Source organism: Lates calcarifer, linkage group LG9, assembly GCF_001640805.2.
Source record: "Lates calcarifer isolate ASB-BC8 linkage group LG9, TLL_Latcal_v3, whole genome shotgun sequence".
NCBI classification, from domain to species: Eukaryota; Metazoa; Chordata; class Actinopteri; family Centropomidae; genus Lates; species Lates calcarifer.
In genome coordinates, this window is record NC_066841.1 from 21,772,005 (window position 1) to 21,790,038 (window position 18,034).

The window sequence follows — 18,034 nt, forward strand, 5'->3', positions numbered from 1 at the left end:
AGCGTGCATCACTTGAAAAAGCAGTACAGGGCAACATTGATGAAACTGTTGAAGAGGACTTACTCATCGTCTTCTCAAGAATGGGCTCACACTGCCTGCCCTCTCAAGACAACGTATGGGCAGCACTAACAATGGCACTCAAAGTTCTTCTTCAAGAGCCAAAGTTCATAATTGACTGATCCACTCCAGCATTCACAATGCTGTGCCAACACTCATAATCAAAGAAAGCATAATGGATCTTTACCAATCTAAGCGGCCAACTAACAAGAAAGTGGCCCAGATGATAAAGCCATCAACTGAAAGCCTAAATCCACAAGAGCAGACACCTCTTAACCACCTGCTATGGTATGTGAGAAGCATTAACCAAAGAAAACTGGAGATCTTCTTATGCTTCTGCATAGCATCCACTGTGCTGTGTACAGACACAATCGAAGTAACTTTTAATAGATTGTGTGGTTTAAGTTGCAGGCTTGAGTTACCATGCACCTACAGCTCATACCCTGAGTTTCATCAAGAGTTTGACAATGTCCTGTCTGGCGATTGCTTTACAATGGATATTGTGTAGTGAATGTAAAGGATCTTACACGTGTTCCTCTTCTACTAACATTGTTATGGCATTTGTCTGAAACAAACTGTTTCTACAGATTTACATTTTTAAAAATGTATTTGTTCACTCATGTATTACAACTAAGAAAAAATTGTTCTACAAGGAGAGGAGATAAAATCAAATGCATAATCTGATGATATTGCTTTTATTACACTTTAAACTGAAAAAACAGTTGTGACATTGTTTTGCTTTGGTTTTGTTATTTTATTATTGTTAATGATTTTGCTGTAATATTTGTCAGCACACTGAGTTTTACATTTTGTTTAAGTCCAGAAGACAGTTTAATCATTTTGATAAGTCAGAAAAGTCTGTTCTCATGGGTGAACATCACTTTTCATTTTCATATTATCATGTGCATGATGTATGCAAATGTTATTAAATAAGAAGTTCAGCATTCAACAAAATAATACCTGTTCGATGCACATACAGTACCATTTCTAATGGCTACCCATGGCTGTTTTTGTTGGAGGTTCATATGGTAAACATACAGACAGTAACTGTCAAGAGCACAATATTGTTGAATAAAAATGTAATTCCTCTTTCATGTCCTGCCATGTTGTTTTTCTTTGTTGTGATTTTGTTCGTTTCCTGTTCATGACTGATGTAAAGGGAAAGTAACATCTATGACAATACTCCTATATGCTGTACAACAAATTTAAGTCTCTAATTCCAGCACAAATTACTGAGAAGAGCTAATACTCTGTCATTTGAAAAATCCCAGGTAATCACAGACTTATTCAATGAAGCACAGGCTTCATTATCTTGAAAAACTGTGTGCACAATATCGCTGCAAATGTTCTTAATGTCTGTAACAGTCAGTGTGCACATAGTGACAGATCAATCCTTTTTCCAATGAGAAATAATCCAAAATTCAAAATATAGCTTCTACATAGTTCCTGGGAAAACTTTACAACTGAGAATGTTTGGTGAATAAAGCATGGTGGACTGCAGAAGAACTTTACTGATCACGTGTGGTCAGTTTAGATGAATACAAATGTAGTTCCATCTCAAATTAGAGAGCGGATCTTATCTCATTCCTCAAATGCAGGTACAAATCCAATGCTTGATAACTGATAATCAGCTGGAAGATGCAGCTGTGACTCCACCATCAGAATGTTGCAGATGTTGTAGATGTCTGTGTCACATGACACTGCTGGTCGAAATGTGCAGTTACTCTGACACAGCTGCACATCAGCTCTGTCCACTGGAGAAATGCGATCATCACTTGTGTAGAGTTCTGGGAACATGTACATGATTCGAGGTCGGCCACTGGGTACCCTGTCATTCTTCAATGGTCTGATGACATGTGAATCCCACACATGGATGGTCTCATCTAATTCATCCTGGAATAACGGTATATTAGAAAGTAAGAAAACAAGTTAATTGATATGCACTTTGTAATTCTCATGTGGGCCTTAGATAAGTTTTGAAATAAATTGTGTTAAATGCTGACTTTTCTGATGAAGTAAGGAGAAATGGGAAAATAAACAAAATATGTTGTACTTGTGAACACAAACAATGACATGATGTGACAATATGGCAGACTGGTGCACGGCGCGTCCATGCTCAAAAAACCCTGTTAGAGCCATTTTCACGGTTCATTATGAATTATTATTGAAGGACACCACATCAATGACAGTGATTAAGACAGGTGGACAGCTGCTCATTGGAGAATGAGTTAGACTTCTGTCCAAACATGCACCATCAAACAAGCCACGGTCCTTCAGATCATTAAAGAGGGAGATGTAGAATTCCATTGATTCCCTTCTGAGGAAGCCCTGCCAACTCTCTATTCGCTGATTTGCTATGCTTGCCCCTTCAATGTAGCTGTCATGGTGGAACCGTCGTCAATGTTGCAACGGAGAAAATGCTGAAAGACTTTAACATTCTCTGTGCCCCGGTCGCCTCTGACAATGTGAACTACATACTATATCACATACAGTTTATTATACTTAATGCACAGGACTGCACTTCCGTGCTTTTCCAGGCATATCAATGACTCACATTACAGAGAAGCATCCAATTGGGTTTTGTGGCTATTGCCAGTTGGCAGACACTGTAGAGCAAATAACCTACCTGTTAATTTTAGGAAATATCTAACAGAGAGAAAGGACGTGATGGAAGAAACGAAAAGGTTAGGGCTGGTTAAGGCACGGGGGGTGGGAAAGACTATACTAAAATGTGGAGACAAGGGACAACAGTCCCCTAGTGAGAACTGAAGTAAACTAACTCCAGAAGATGGCAGTAGTGCAACTTTTAGGGTGTAAGATGCCGCTAACACCCAACGAAGAAGAAGTTGTTTGTTATGATGTCATCAAGCAGCACGAAAGAGTGATCAACCATACACGGCTTATAACGGCAATATTAGTGGATCTTATTTTTATGAGTTACGAGAGCAACGTAGCAGAAACGTTTCCATACTGCTTTAAACGACTGACTCGACCAATCGCCAACTCACGTCAACGTTACCAAACATCGGAACACCCCCTTCCGTAATTTTTTCAGCTACCAGAGGAGCGAAGAGCAGTGAAACATCAACAAACAAACAACCTGTGAGTATAAAACCTAGAGTTTGTTGAACTTAATTTCCTAACTAGGCGCCGTATCGTTAGTATATTGAGTTTTACGTGTTGTTTACCTTCTACCTTCGTTAGCTTGTGTTTGCTAAACACAGCCAGTAGTGGAAGTTGTCACTGGGAAGCGACCGATGTCATTCATGCATTTGCTGGTGGGAAGTACTGAAGCGAACTATATACAGCGAGCTAATATGTTTATTATTCCTATCAAATTAGCACAGAGAGCTTTACGGCACTTGCTTAAAGTACAATGTGTATGAGGGTTGCTAACCTTCTGGCAACATTTGTGATAGTTACGCTATATAATAATAGCTACGTAATTTACGGTAGTCCTCCCTTCCCCCGTCCACAACCGCGCCCACAGGCCCCGTGTTGCAGTAGTGGTTAGTAGGCATGGGAAAGGCCGAAGTACCACTAACAGAAGGCGGAGTGACTGTCCTTAAAAACCGAGTCATGCACAATTCACTGTTGACCCAACTTTGCATTGAAAAGCAGGCTAGTAACTGCCTCTGATCTGGCACAAGAATTATCGGTGGAAAGTGGTATTTTAGTGACTGTAGTTAGTGTGAATGCTGAGCATTCTATTTCCGTAAACTTTTGGCCACTTCTTATTATTCTTCCGTACGTTTTTCGGTCCCTAACTAGTCCCGCACGCTTTGTGCTATTTAAACCATTCAGATATCAAAATGTTCAGCTCATTCAGGACATTCCGGGATGTATACAACTTTTTGATGCTTATGCTTGTATGATTTTATATGATTTTTTTATGAATTAAAAAATGAATGGGATCCTATGGGAGCTTTCCCAATGCCAAGGTTCCCGGTTCGATCCCCGCTTCAGACGCTGAAATTTCACTGCACTTTCTGCCGTGGAAACTATTCTGCTATGAAAATGTTTCACTTTTTAAGCTTTTCACTGTTTTGCTTATTTAGCTTTTTGCAACTGTTTACGCTTTTATACTATTTTTACTGTTTCGCTTATTCAACTTTGTTCAACTGTTTATGCTTTTATGCTATTTTACTGTTTTGCTTATGCTATTTTTACTGTTTTGCTTATGCTATTTTTACTGTTTTGCTTATTCAACTTTGTTCAACTGTTTATACTTTTATGCTATTTTGCTATTTACATCAATTTTGCTATGTTGCATTTACTATCACTACAATTGCTTTTACTACCAAGCCTTCCACTGGTGGACTTCAGGGGCGAGATCGGTAACGCAGATGCCTACCAACCCAAGGTCTCGTGTTCAAGCCCTGACCCAGACAAATATCGAAAAACCCTCCAGAGAAAAGAAATAATAACAGAGGGCATTATGAACATTTTATGCTTTTTGCAATTGTGCTGTTTGTACTCTTTTTGCAATTTTGCAATTTCACTACCACTACAATTGATCTTAGCACCATACTGTGGTCTTCAGTGGTGCAACCAGTAGAGCAGCTGCCTATCAGTCATGAGGTTGCTGGTTTGAGTCCAGCAGTGGGTGGTTATAGATTTAAAAAATAGTATTACTAATAATAATATTAATAAAGATTTGAAGAGCAATAGTGCGACCATAGGATTCACGTTTTTTTGCCGTAGCAGCCTCTGATCATCAAGAGGAGCCCTCGCCTGCTCTATTCATCTCCATATTATCTGTCTCTCTCTCTCTGTTCATAAAACACCAAAACCAGGCCAATTTTTAAACTGCCATACTGTGGTCGTTATTCACTTTATCTACACAATAATAATAATAGAGATCATTATTAATATTTTACGCTTTTTGCAATTTTGCTATTTATGCAAGTTTGCAATTTTACTACCACTACAATTAATCACCCGGTATGCTGTGGTCTTCAGTGGCACAACTGGTAGAGCTGACGCCTCTCGGTCATGAGGTTGCCTGTTCAAGTCCAGCAGCAGGTGGTTATAGATTATTTAAAAAATAATATTACTAATATGGATTATGATTTGAAGAGCAATAGTGCGAATGTGAAGCATTCACACACATAAATTTTATCTAGTTTGACATTGCATTGCGCAGTAGCCGTTATACGCCAGTTGCCATGTGAGGGAATATTCTTGTAATTGCGTTAGAGGGTATTCTAGTAATTTCTCTTAAATTTGACATTACAGTATTCTTGTTGGTTATGGAATTTTAGTACAGTGAGAGACTTTGGTAAACAAGTGTAGTTAGAGTCCTTGATATGCTGTATTCCAACCTTTATTTTTATGGTCCACTATTCTAGATTAGAAGAATGTGAGTGCATATGTGAGTTCTGACCTTGCCCACTGCTTGATTTTATGTGTTGGACACAAGGACTGAGGTAGTATCATACATGCGACTGAAGGAAATTGGTGTCTAAGTGAATCTTAGACCTGGAGACATATTAATACATTTAAATATTATTTTTTCTCTTCCAATTACCCAAGTAATTTGAATAAAACACAAATGTTGTTATGCCAAAAAGAGATATTATGTCTGAGTGTTGATTGTGGTACATTGTATGGTCCAATCTGGCTTTGTAGTCGATCCTGGTAATTTCTGATTTTCTGGCTTATAGTAAGTATCGTACCCAGTATATTACAGTACATAGCTTTTAGGAAAAAGAGTTACATAGATGTCATGCAGTCATGTTAAAAGCAAACTGAAAGGGGGATAGCTTCTACAACAGGGCAATGATCCAAAGTATATGTCACAATCTACCATTAACGACCTCAAGAGATGTAAGCTCAAGCCTTTGAAATGGCCTTCACAGTCCTTTAACGTGAACATTGAAAATCTGTTGGTAGATCTTAAACATTCTGTGCACGCAAGACAGCTCAAAAAATCTCAGAACTTGAAGTGATCTGTAAGGAGGAGTGGGTGAACATTCCTGAATCAAGAACAGAAAGAACCATAGCTGGTTACTAAAATTGTCTTTAGGCTATGATATTTGCCAGAGGAGGAATTACTTAATTGACAGGATACCTAAACTTGCCACACGTGCCACAAATATTGTTAACTTGTTTCTATTTTTTACGTTCATGAAAATGAAAGTAACAGTTTCCATTGTTTCCACACATTGATCACTGTTAAATTAGGTATTACCAGTGAATATGGGTGGGCTGAGTGATGTTTGGTACATGAATGGTGGGGTTTCCCCCCAAGTGACATGCAAGAGATTTCTTAGCGATAATCATAAGCTGCTATGGAAAAGAAACCTATCTAAATTATCTTATAAACCACTTTATTGTATAAACAGTTTTCAACAAAGTAAGTTTTATAGTATTTAAATGACTGATTCCTAATTTTAATATCAGACTCCACTGACAAAAGGATCAAGATATTTCTATATTCCTATCTGTTGTCATTGTTTTCCAACCTGTACATTTGTCCTCTGTGTGACTCTTGTAGTGTAGTGGAGTAGCAAGAGGGAAACTCAGCAGACTGAGAGACAGAAGGGCAAGCAAGACCCAGAATGCCTCTGTTCTTCAGAAAGAGGAAACCCAGTGATGACTCCCAAAAGAGACTGGAATATCAGCTGTGCCGGGTAAGAAGAATGTGTTGATGTTACAGTGTGCAGCGGCTAACCTCTAGTCACTACCTTACATAACCAACACCCTGCTGTCTGCACTGAGGGTCACATCAACAATCTGCAGCCTCTTTTTCTGTTTCATTATGAGTATGAGACTATTTTTTCATACATCAAAAATGCATGTCCTCAAGTGTTGAACTCCTTATTTTGTTAACATAACTTTTTTTCTTTCTGTCTAAAAGAGAAAATGCTTATTTCAAACAAATTCAGTAACTCTCATTCCTTGTTCTTCAGTCTAAGGAGGCAGGTGCTGATGACATCTTGGACATCTCGGCTTGTGAGCTCTCAGAGGTGAGAACGTTGATAGTTGTTGACAGTTGCAAGGCTAGCTCATCAAGCTTGATGACAACTGCATTGCATGTTACACCTGTACTGGCCACATTCATTTAAGATAGCTGTGTAGTTCCATACATGCTACTAAAGCATTTTATTAAATCATAGACCTAGACATTCTGACTTATTACAGTGGGTTAGGGAAACTGAAATTGAAGCAGATAAATGGAATTCAGCCATCATTCATTTTTATCAGTTACACATGCTTTATCTAAAGCCACATAAGAGAATGTTATGAATACCAAATAAAAGACCCTATTCAAGTTTCTTTTTCCTTTTCTCTTTTTTTGGGGAATTGGGCATTGGTATCCCTACCCCCCATTCCCTATTCCCTATTCCGGGCGAGGTGACCAGCTGCAGCTACGTCAGTCGTGGAAGCAAAAACTTGGTTGTGGGAGTAGTTCAGGGAAGTCAAGGAGAAGGACTTTCAGCTGGCCTCAAGGAGGTTCTGGCAAACTGTTCAACAGCTCAGGAAGGGAAAGCAGGGCCTGTCTCAGGCTTTATTCAGCCAGGGAGGGGAAGTGCTGACCCTGACTGTGGATATCACTGAGCAGTGGAAAGAGCACTTTGACAAACTCCTGAACCCAGCCAATATGTCTTCCGTGGAGGAGGCAGAGTCTGATGGCTTGGGGGAAGCCTCATCCATATCATTGGCAGAGGTCGTAGAGGTAGTTAAGAAGCAGCCCAGCAACAAGGTGCCAGATTTGGATGAGATTCATCCCCTAAGATGCTGAAGGCTCTCGACATTGTGGGGCTGTCTTGGTTGACACACCTCTTAAGTGTTGCATGGAGGTCAGGGACAGTACCTGGGGAGTGGCAGACCAGGGTGGTGGTCCCCATTTTAATTTTTTTTTTAAGGGGGACCGGAGGGTGTGCTCCAATTTTTGGGGTATCACACTACTCCGCCTCCCTGGGAACATTTACTCCAGGGTGCTTGAAAGGAGGCTGCAACCGATTGTCGAACCTCAGATTCTGTCCTGGCCATGGAGCAGTGGACCAGCTTTTTACTCTTGCAGGAGTGCTGAGGGAGTCATGGGAATTTGACCATCCAGTCTACATGTGTTTTGTAGACTTGGAGAAGGCTTATGACCGTGTCCCCCGAGGGATCCTGTGTCCTGGATACTGGGGCCACTGATGTGAGCCATCTGGTCCTTGTACAACTGAAGTGAGAGCTTGTGCTTGCATTCTCTGCAAGTGAAACACATTTCCAGTGGGTGCTGGACTCCGCCAAGGTAGTCCCTTGTCCCCAATCCTGTTTGTGGTATTCATGGACAGGATCTGCGACCGTTTAGGGATCTCACAATCATGTCCCAACTTTTTGCAGATGACATGGTACTGTTGGCTTCATCAGACCGTGACCTTCCGCATGCACTGGGGTGGTTTGCAGCCAAGTGTCTGCAAACCACCCCAGTGCACACCAGCCTTCATGCAAGTCTTTTACCAGATGGACATACACTCTTTGGAAATCTGATAGTGGTTGGACACTGCAGCTGATTGGACGGATCTGATTCTGCATCACATCATTGCCGCAGGTTTATGCTGAAGTGGATAGACAAACAACAGAACTATTTTAAGAATATTAATCCGTCGATATGTAGTTCTGAAGACCCATAAACAGCTTTCCTTATTCATTAAAAAGTACTATGAATAATTATGTCTATAATAATCATGTGATGCTGAAAATCCCTGTGTGTTGAGTAGACATATAGTTAAATGTGAGATATGTTCACCTTTGTCTAAAATATTTAGACTAATAAGTCATTTCTACAAAATATTATAAGTATTGTAATTGTAGCCAGGATTATTGAATAACCCTTTAATTTACAAAGAGGATAACAATAAATGCAGATACAAATAATTTAATTATATTTAAAGAAGATGGTTGATGTGGATTGAGTGACTGAGCATTGAAGAACATTTGTACACTCTGGTGGTATTGATGAAATATTGGTGGATGGTGATGAGTCCTTATTAGTATTTGGATTGTATTTACTGTATGGACAATCAAAGTTGCTACAGAGCATTAAGCAGACTGACAGCTGAATGAGCTGAAATGGATATTGAACCAGATGATGGTTCACAGGAAAGGACAATTTAACTCCCAGCAAAAAGGGTTTCCTGAATTTGTCTGTCCTACATTGTAGTCCCTCCAACTGAAAATGAACAGAGAGATGCAAGAAAAAGATGCAAGCAAATTTAAGGGAATTGGGATGTGCACATTGACCCTAGTTATTTTACACATTACTGCTCCAACTGTTTTAATTCTGTAATTCTACATATGTGATGTGATTACAACAGATGATGACATCTTTGGTCTGTTCTGCTGCAGGTCCCCTCAAGTGCCTTTTCCATTTGCAAGGTGCTACAGAAGAAGGTAAGAATGTACTGTGGAATTGTAAAGTTACAGACTATTTATTTGTTATTCAGTGTATGTAGGTAGTACTGTAATAGTCAGTTTGTGGCTATGTTCATGGTTGAACAGTCAGCAGGCAGACATGTCCTCTGTTGTTATCCTACAGGTCCTTATCCTGCATAACAATGAGTTGAGGTCACTACTGCCCAAAGGATGTGACATCAGTGCTCTTGCCACTTTAAAGGTAATGTGAACTAGACAAGCATGATGAGAAATAAAAGCATTTTATATATAAATCAATAAAATCATTATTTCTGCCAAGCTTAAAAGAGAGAAGATAAGGTATACAATCCATCCAACATTTTGCCAGCTCTGACCCCCCCCCCCCCCCCCCAAAAAAAAACAAACTGTAATCCCCCTCCTCCAATACCCCCTGGGTGCAGACACTCACATTTAGTTTTGAAAAGAGTGGTAGGTTTACCGTGTTGAACGCAGGCGTCTGATGCTTAAAGACCTTTCAAAGTTTTAGGGTCCCTACTCTAAAACTCTGACTGCTGAACTGACCGGCAGTCAGAGGACGAGGTGTGTATGGACGGCCCTCCCCCTTTCGCAGAAACTGACCAGGGGGTGGATGTGTCTCCTGGCCCTCATCAGCTATCCTCAAAATATAATTTTCGGCCATTGCCCGTTGATAGTGATGGAACTGAAAGGGTCTATGCCCGTCTTGCTTAAAAACTGTTCCCTGAATTTAAGGCAACCCTTGTTGACGGCATTTTTACAGTAACACATGACTTCCTCCCTAAAGTTAAAGGTCCCTTGACTGGCCTCACCGTACCAAGTGTCAAATTTTTCTCACTCGTGTGCCGTCATGCATTCTACTCTGTAGTCGGAGGGTGGAGAGTAGGGTCCAACGTAGTTGAGACGATTTTCTGAGCTGAATTTGTGAGGGAAATACTCCTTGGTCTGGTCGGTGAAACCTAAGGCTTTGGGCATAGCGTTAAGACGCACGGGAAGGAATGAAAGGGAGTCTATGGATTTGAGGTGGTAATCAGGTTCCTCAAAACTGAGGATTTTACTCCCGTTCATCAGAATCTGCTGCGGCGACACACCCTCTTTGAGTATACCTTTTAAAACCAGGTAGCTGTCTAATCCTCTAGTGTTATGAGCTATAAAAATGTTCTGTCTGTATTGATTGCTCCTAAAATGCAAAAGAAAATTTTTAATGCGGTTAGAAACACCTTCTCTACACCTTTCAGTGTTTCTGCATGCACTAAAAAGGGGATGTGCTTGCCGTTTTCACCCGCAAAAGTTTCAGAATCATAAAAAATCAAATCGGGACAGGAGATGTCTCAAGAAAGAGGTGGAATGTAGCACAGGTGATCATCGGTTTTAGAGTCGTGTGGCAGTTTCTCTCTGCAGATGGTGCATTTTGGTACTGTACAACAATGCGTCGCTCTGCCTGATGTCATACTGACCTGGGAGCATAGTTTGCATTGTTTGCATTTTTTTATTCGGCCGCAGAAGCTGAAAGCCTGTCCGTATGCGTCATTCAAATCAACCTCTTTGTGTCTGGCAAAGCAGGAGGGTGGACACTCTTTGGCCCAATGCCCCATCTTGCCATACTTGAAGCAGGCGTCTGATCCCCCACAGGCCCCTTCCTCGCTCGGCCTCGGCCTCTGCCTCTGCCTCTGTCCCTGTCCCCACGGCCTCTCTCATCCAGGAACCTTTCTCTGGTTTAATGCCGTTGACATAACGGTCTCACAGGTGCGCTTCCCAGGGGGTTATTGAGTGTGTCCCCCCCCCCCCAAACTGATCTTTGGAGGCCACTGTGGTGTTGTTGTTGTGTGGACCTCTGTGAGCCTGGTGAGATAATCAAATACAGTCTCATCTTCTCAAATCTACAGGCTGAGATTTTGCCCATGTCCAAACTCAGAGGGAAAGCTGCCCTGATCCTGTCACAGAGCTCAGCCCCTGCCCGTCTGTATGCAGCATTCTCATAATTTTTCCCAGGCTGCGTCGGCCAGTCTGAGTTCTCCTGCTGGAAAGTCTCCAGCTACCTTGGACCACTTGTTCCCCATCTGGGCCATGAGTAGACGTCGCAGTTGAGTGGTTGTGGGTCTGAACTGTTGGCAAAAAAATCAGGAGCTGTTTCACATATTCTGCTCTCCCGTTTTCGACAAAGGGGAGTTGAGAAGCGGCTTCCTTCATGTTGTTGAATGTCCATGGTTTGTAAACTAACTGGGAGGTCCTGTCCCCTGCTGGCACCTGTGGTCGTTGTTCGGGCTGAGGTGGTGGTGTAGCTGGGGCTGTGGTGGCTGCTGAAGTTGCAGCAGCTGCATCCATGTCGTGGTCGTTCCTCTCCTTCAGGTCGGGGGGTCACTGGACTCCATGGCTGGCCATCTTCTGGGTGGAGCCGAGTCCAGATCAGGGTCTAGTCTGAGGCACTGAGACATAGGGATTAGTGATTCTGTCCCTGCCTTTTGTTTTCTGTCCCTGATTTGTGCTTCCTTAAACCAACATGCAAATGCTTCCCAGTCTGCTTTAAACACTTTTCTTTTCCCCTTTTGTGTAGCTTGACTCAATTATTCTTTTTCTTCTAATTTGGTTCTTAATAACTGTAGCTGATTTAGGCTAAAACTTCCTGTACATGGGAAACCACACTCTTCAACCCATACCTTAAGTTGGCCAACACTTAATTTGCCATATTTGATGATCATAAATCGAATATTGGGAGCCATCCACTGAGGTGGATTATCAGCATCACTTGATTGTTCTCTCTTTCTATTGTTGGAGCCCATTTCTGGAAACAAATCGATCTCTAATATTGCAACTTTAGTATTATTATTTTGTATTATTATTTTTCCCTTTTTTTTTTTAATTTAATTTTTATTTTTAAGAATTTTAGAATGCATTATTTCTGAGGTGGTTGTAGGGACCTTGGATTTCATCAATCAGTTTTCAATTCAGTTTTACTCTTTTACACTCTCTCACTTTTCTCACTTTTTTTTTGTGCGCAATGTTAAAAATTATCGAGTGAGAATGAGTTTCCAAAAAAAATTTTTTGAATAATCAATTACTGTACCAGTGCATTCAATTTCTTTAACGCTTTTCCCTGGTCCTTCCCTGGACCTGAAGCTTCTTTGATTCTACAGCGTTTTTCCAATACCTGCCCTGTTGACACGTCTGTCACACCCCCCATGTGGCGAGAATTTTTTTTCCAGAATTCACTTACCAGAAAGACAAGGTTGTTCGCCCCAAAAAAAGGGATTCGCTGGATCACTGCGGTGAGCGAGCCCCGGTACTCAAGCGTCAGGCCCCCACATCTCCACCCTCTTTTATGGGGAGGTTGAGGTTAGAGTCCCAGACTCTAGCTGTGCACAGTCTCCACCTGCAGCTCTGAGTCCCCGGTGCCGTCCCACACGAGTGATCCCACTTCTGACACCAAAATTGTCATGGGAATCTTCTGTTCAGTAAAGCACAGAGTCAACGGTTGTCTTTCTGTAGGTTTAATTCTTACATTTGCAAACGGACCCACTGTACTCCTCAAGCATGAGACGCACTATGAGTACCGAGTATAGTAGATTACAGGTTAAATGGAAAAGAAGCAAGGTTACGTCCGGAGACGAAAAGGAAAACCTCTTCTGAAGACTACACAACAGCAGCTCTGAGAGAAAGGCGTCAGAGATTACACAGCTATGCAGCCCTGTATCAGGCCCCGTCCTTGATTGGGCGAAGTGCCCTGTGAGCTTATTGATGTGGAAAAGTACTGAACATAAGATATTTTATAAAGCACAATTAATAGAAGATTTAATACACACAATTAATACAGATCATTAATAAATCACAATTATCATGAATCATTCGAAAATTTCCAATACAGGTTCCAAAGACCATTCTTCATGCAAAGACTTTGGGGCATCTGAGCCTGCCGCAGATACACCATGGTTTTTTCAAGAGTGTCTGCGTTACACCGTGATTCTTATAAGATGGTAACAGCTGTCTCACTAATAAGCACCATTCTACAAGTGGTCGACATGGTAAACCTACCACTCTTTTCAAAACTAAGCATGAGCGTCTGCACCCAGGGGGTTTTGGGGGAGGGGGATGACGTCAGTGTTTTTTTTTTTTTTTTTTTTGGGGGGGGGGGCAGGAAGTGACGTATGAGCTGTCAAAATGTTTCATGGATTGTATACCTACTCTCCTTTTTCCCCTCAGTGAGATGTGAAGATATGATGAGGTTTTTTTTTTTTTTTTTGAGGCATGGCGCTGGAAAAAGTGGACACTGTGGTCTGTTGTTGTTCAGGTATTGCACTGGTTGTTTTAGGGGGACGACCAGCACTTGCTTGGGTCTGGGACTTTAAGGTCTTGCATTGGGCATGTTATAAAGGATGGCATTGCTTCAGATAGTAAAAAAGATTAATGGCAGTGTTTCCCCTACTGTTGTCTTGGCAGGGCCGGTCGCTCTGCCAACGCGACCCCCTGCCCTCCCAAGAACGGCAAAGAAAAAAATTTGAACATTTCTTTCCCCGCTTCCTCTTTCACGTGCATCTCCGCGTATGCGTCTGCTCACAGGAGCGGAGGAGCCGCAGAGGAGACAGGCTGACAGCTTGTGCTTAAGAGTAAGAAAAGCTCTGACGAATTTTGTAAGTTTTTGAAAATCATAGATGGACAGACACCGACCCTAAATGTCCAAAGGTCAGTCAAAATGCTTAGCCTTTTATTAATCCAGGCCCTAGTCTCCCCTTCCGGTATCCCTATATAACTATTATAACTATTACTATAGTTTTTGTTAACATTTTCCTTGGTCATTTTCTCTTTTATCTCACTGCCACTGCTGAAACATTAGGTGTATTCGACTTTATGCAGTGTGGCACAACGCTAACTTGACGTAATGCATGCTGTGCTTAAAACAGTTCCTGCTGGTTAAAAATTTTGTCCGACTTTCACAGCTGCCTCGGAACACCACCATGTCACATGGAATTAAAACATTGCAGGAGTAATGATGCATTCCATTTACATCGGAGGTTGAAACTGGGACTGACTTCAACTCCGAGTTAGGATGGGATGGGAACATAGATGGATGTCGTTCCCGGGTCTGAAAAATGAAGCCAATGTGGAAGTGCCTTAAACCTGCACTTCTATCGAATGGCCAGCATGGGGCAACACGTAATTGTGGTATGCTTTAGGGCGTGGTTACTGTGCGACTGACAGTGTCAATCATGACAGAATACAGAGTGATTCGTCTCAGAGCTGTTAACTGATGAACTGATAGCACACAATGACAGAGTTCATTTTAGCATCTTGCTTGCCCGAAAATATCTCGTTCGAGGTTCAGTTGTACTAACGGAAACTCCAAGGAGACGGCTATTCATTTCTTGGTAAGTACATTTTGTTTTAAGCCTGTGTTTCGCTAGCCAAAATGGGCATCCCACTTAATATCACAGTTATGGGAATTATGGCTGCACCTTGCTAAACAAGCTAACTAGCTCATGCTAGCATTAGCTGCTAACTTCGCGTTTATACTATGCTACCAGTATGTGGCCCCGCCGGGCTGGTGACCTGTATTAACTGTGGGGGTATTAAAACAACGCTAAGCTAACGACATTTGTTTTGTGGCTCTGGCAAACAAAGAAAGTGTATTGTGCTAGTTTAATGTACTGCATTAATGCAAGTTAATAAAACTGTCCATCATGTGTGGTTTAGGTTAACATGATGTTTAGATAATTTACTTGTGGTTAAAACGGTGTCATCAACTTTTCACAATATGACAAAGTGTTTAATTTTTTTTTACACAATATGTAGGAAAACATTCTGTAGGAGTTTGGTAAGTTAATGCTGAAAGTACATGACAGTCCTCAAATGAAGCAGACATTTATACCCCTGACAGCTGGCTCATGTATGTGATTCATTGTGATCCACCATTTCTTAACTAAAGTGTTTGTCTTTTACTGTAATTCAAAGGTATCCATACTGTGAAAACAGAATGACTGGTACCAGCAGCAGGAGCAACCTCATGGAGCACTGTATTTGGAGAAGGGAGACTACATCAACAACATTCTTATTCTCAAATGGGTTATGATGATGCCAGAAAACCATTTCTTGCCTTTGACTTTGTTTTTTAGGTGATAAAAAACTGGAATTAAATGATGGGTCCACTCCAGCACAGTCAGAAGTCAGCTAGAAGTGCAATCAGGACCCACCTTTGTAATTTGTGTTCGGCTTGTTATATTGAATTTTAAATAAACCTACTGTGATAATGGTATTGAATGCATTTTCCATTAATTACATTTCACTGTTACCTGTTTTTTTAAACAGGAATCTTGCAGGACAAATTTGTGTTTTCAGTGTCATTAAAATAGATAAGCACATAAGACAATTATGGGGACAGAACAAACTCTTAATATCTGTCATTTGATCTTCATTAATACCTTTTATTGCAAGTTGAGAAGTACATTAATTCAGCAACATTGTATAATGAATGTAATAAATGGATGAAAACAATGTAGGGCACAATTTACAGTTAACTATACATTACAGAATTAAAAAATAAAATACAGCTGTGGATCAAGAGAAAATAGAATCCCAGTAATAAGTACAATTTACAGAGGAAAAGAAAAATAATACATAGCGTATACAACGTGATGTACAAGACTACCACTTAAACAATAAATATAAATGTGTGTGGCCATAACACTGTTCACAAACCTGCATTTCTTGTCAGTGTTCCCTGGATTGTCACCACCCTTCCACCTGCAGCTCTGGGTGATGACAGAAGATGATCTTCATGTCTGGATACTGCAGGTGGAGGTGGTGCAGGTCCTCCATTGTTACAACAAGGGTGTAGCTGTCTGGACTACATTATTCCAGGAAATTCCCATACAATCTTTATATAGTCTATGTTTATAGCTGATAGCTAGCAATCACAAAGTTAGGTAATGTATATTTAAACAACATAACTACAACTACAACATTTTTAACACGCAATAAAAATTTCTGCCAAATTATGGATGCTAATATGGATGCCAGCTCCACCCTCTTATTCAAATATGGTTACTTCTGTTTTTTTGGTTGCAAAAATACCAAGATGGCGACGGCCAATTTCCAAACTCGAGGCTTCAAAATAGCAATTCACAAACCAACGGGTGACGTCTCAGTGGCTACGTCCATCTTTATATACATTCTATGGACAGGAATAAAAGTCAATGAGAGCGGGAATAATAATCACAATAGTCGAGTTTTAAATGAGTGAAATTAACGCCATTGTGTGGGCGAAGATGCAAGGTGTAGCCAAACAATAATCTGGGTTGCCAGCTCTCATGTTTTCACTCTCAGTCTCATGCTCTCACACTGCCCAAACATTTCTCACGCCGAAACCAGATTAACCTGTATTTTGGTTGGTTATCTATTGTGTTGATAGGCAGCTGCTCAAGCTCACAGCCGGGGAGGACTAGCCAATGACAGCACAGTAGGGTGGGACTCCAGCAGGGAGGCATTCAAGCTAGCCAGTCACACTCCCGTCTAACCTGGTCTGAAGTAAAGTGACCATGACAGATAGCCATTATGGATTAATTAATGAACGAAGCCAGGGCTTACAAATTAACATTATATGATATTTGCATGAATAAATACTCTGCAAGTTACAGAGTAAGCTTAAAATTACTTAAACTATGGAAAGAATCTTAGGTTAGCTATCTAATGTTAAGTGTACAGCAGAGAGAAAAATGAAAGCAGCTACTATGAATGTTTTCAAGAATGACGTATAATCTTTGTTATTCCAGATAAGTTTATTGAGATACCTCAAGGAGGCAAAAGAGAGAGAAAGGGTGGGTCTGGCATTAGCAAACAGTTCAGAGGAACACAGGGGCAGCAGGGCTTGTAATTTGTCATGATTTGTATGCAATTTGTTAACTCAATGTGTTCAATTATCTAATTAAATATAATTAAATAACTATATCTCTTCCTCATAGACCATAGAGTACAACAAACAGCAGATACAAACAGCATAGCAACATGTCCACAGATAAACATTGAACAGTACTATCTGTATGACTGACTTAATGTGGAACAAATATACCATAACCGCTGTTAACAGTAAAATTAGCAGAGTGTTCTGGACTATTGACATGAATAGCAGCCATCTTGATTTCTTATGTCTGGGTTGTTAGGGTTTCTCTGACTTTCCTAGTTAGAATTCCGACTTCAGGGGAGCGTTCCAGTTGGAATTTCCGATTTCCGACTCTGAACTTCCGAGTACAACTAGAATGCACCATAAGGCATCAGCAGTTTTCTGCTCAGTTTTCCTGCGGTTGATATCCTCTGGTTGCACCAGTTTGGAACCAGCCTCTGTGATGACTGATCTGGCTCAAGTCTTAACTGACAGGCATGATGTGTTGTACGTTTTTATTCTAAGAACTTCAGGTCAGATATCTCCTGTGGTTATCTCTTCCAAAGTTTACCTAATTTATTCGATCTCCTTCTTCTGGCAGCTCACGTTTTATGTCTGTACACTAATACTATAGTTTTAATTTCCAGCAAGAAAGCTGTTAATCAGTTTAGTTCAGTTGTATAAGAAGTAATATAGTTACAGATTGTATTTTCTATCCTTCATATT

At 40.8% G+C, this 18,034-nt stretch overlaps 1 protein-coding gene and 3 long non-coding RNA genes across 6 annotated transcripts in view; 3 read left to right on the plus strand and 1 right to left on the minus strand.

The window, feature by feature from the left end:
* Positions 1-738: 738 nt before the first annotated feature.
* On the minus strand, positions 739-4,326 carry LOC127142771 (uncharacterized). The gene is made up of 2 exons (XR_007813818.1): positions 3,246-4,326; positions 739-1,950 (listed from the first exon to the last, which is right to left on the minus strand). It is a non-coding gene; the product is annotated as an uncharacterized LOC127142771 (long non-coding RNA).
* Positions 2,889-18,034, plus strand: part of lrsam1 (leucine rich repeat and sterile alpha motif containing 1) — a 40,238-nt gene continuing 25,092 nt past the window's right edge. For 2 of the 3 annotated variants that reach the window (XM_018701908.2, XM_018701909.2), the window contains exons 1-5: positions 2,889-3,159; positions 6,557-6,692; positions 6,972-7,028; positions 9,400-9,444; positions 9,590-9,667. In XM_018701908.2, coding sequence (XP_018557424.1) covers positions 6,621-6,692; positions 6,972-7,028; positions 9,400-9,444; positions 9,590-9,667 — 252 coding nt within the window. In that variant the 5' untranslated portion in view covers positions 2,889-3,159; positions 6,557-6,620. The remainder of the gene's footprint in view (positions 3,160-6,556; positions 6,693-6,971; positions 7,029-9,399; positions 9,445-9,589; positions 9,668-18,034) is intronic. The other variant, XM_018701907.2, reaches the window with a different exon arrangement.
* LOC127142772 (uncharacterized) lies at positions 7,035-8,928 on the plus strand. The gene is made up of 2 exons (XR_007813819.1): positions 7,035-8,302; positions 8,395-8,928. It is a non-coding gene; the product is annotated as an uncharacterized LOC127142772 (long non-coding RNA).
* Positions 13,547-15,685, plus strand: LOC127142770 (uncharacterized). The gene is made up of 2 exons (XR_007813817.1): positions 13,547-14,118; positions 14,373-15,685. It is a non-coding gene; the product is annotated as an uncharacterized LOC127142770 (long non-coding RNA).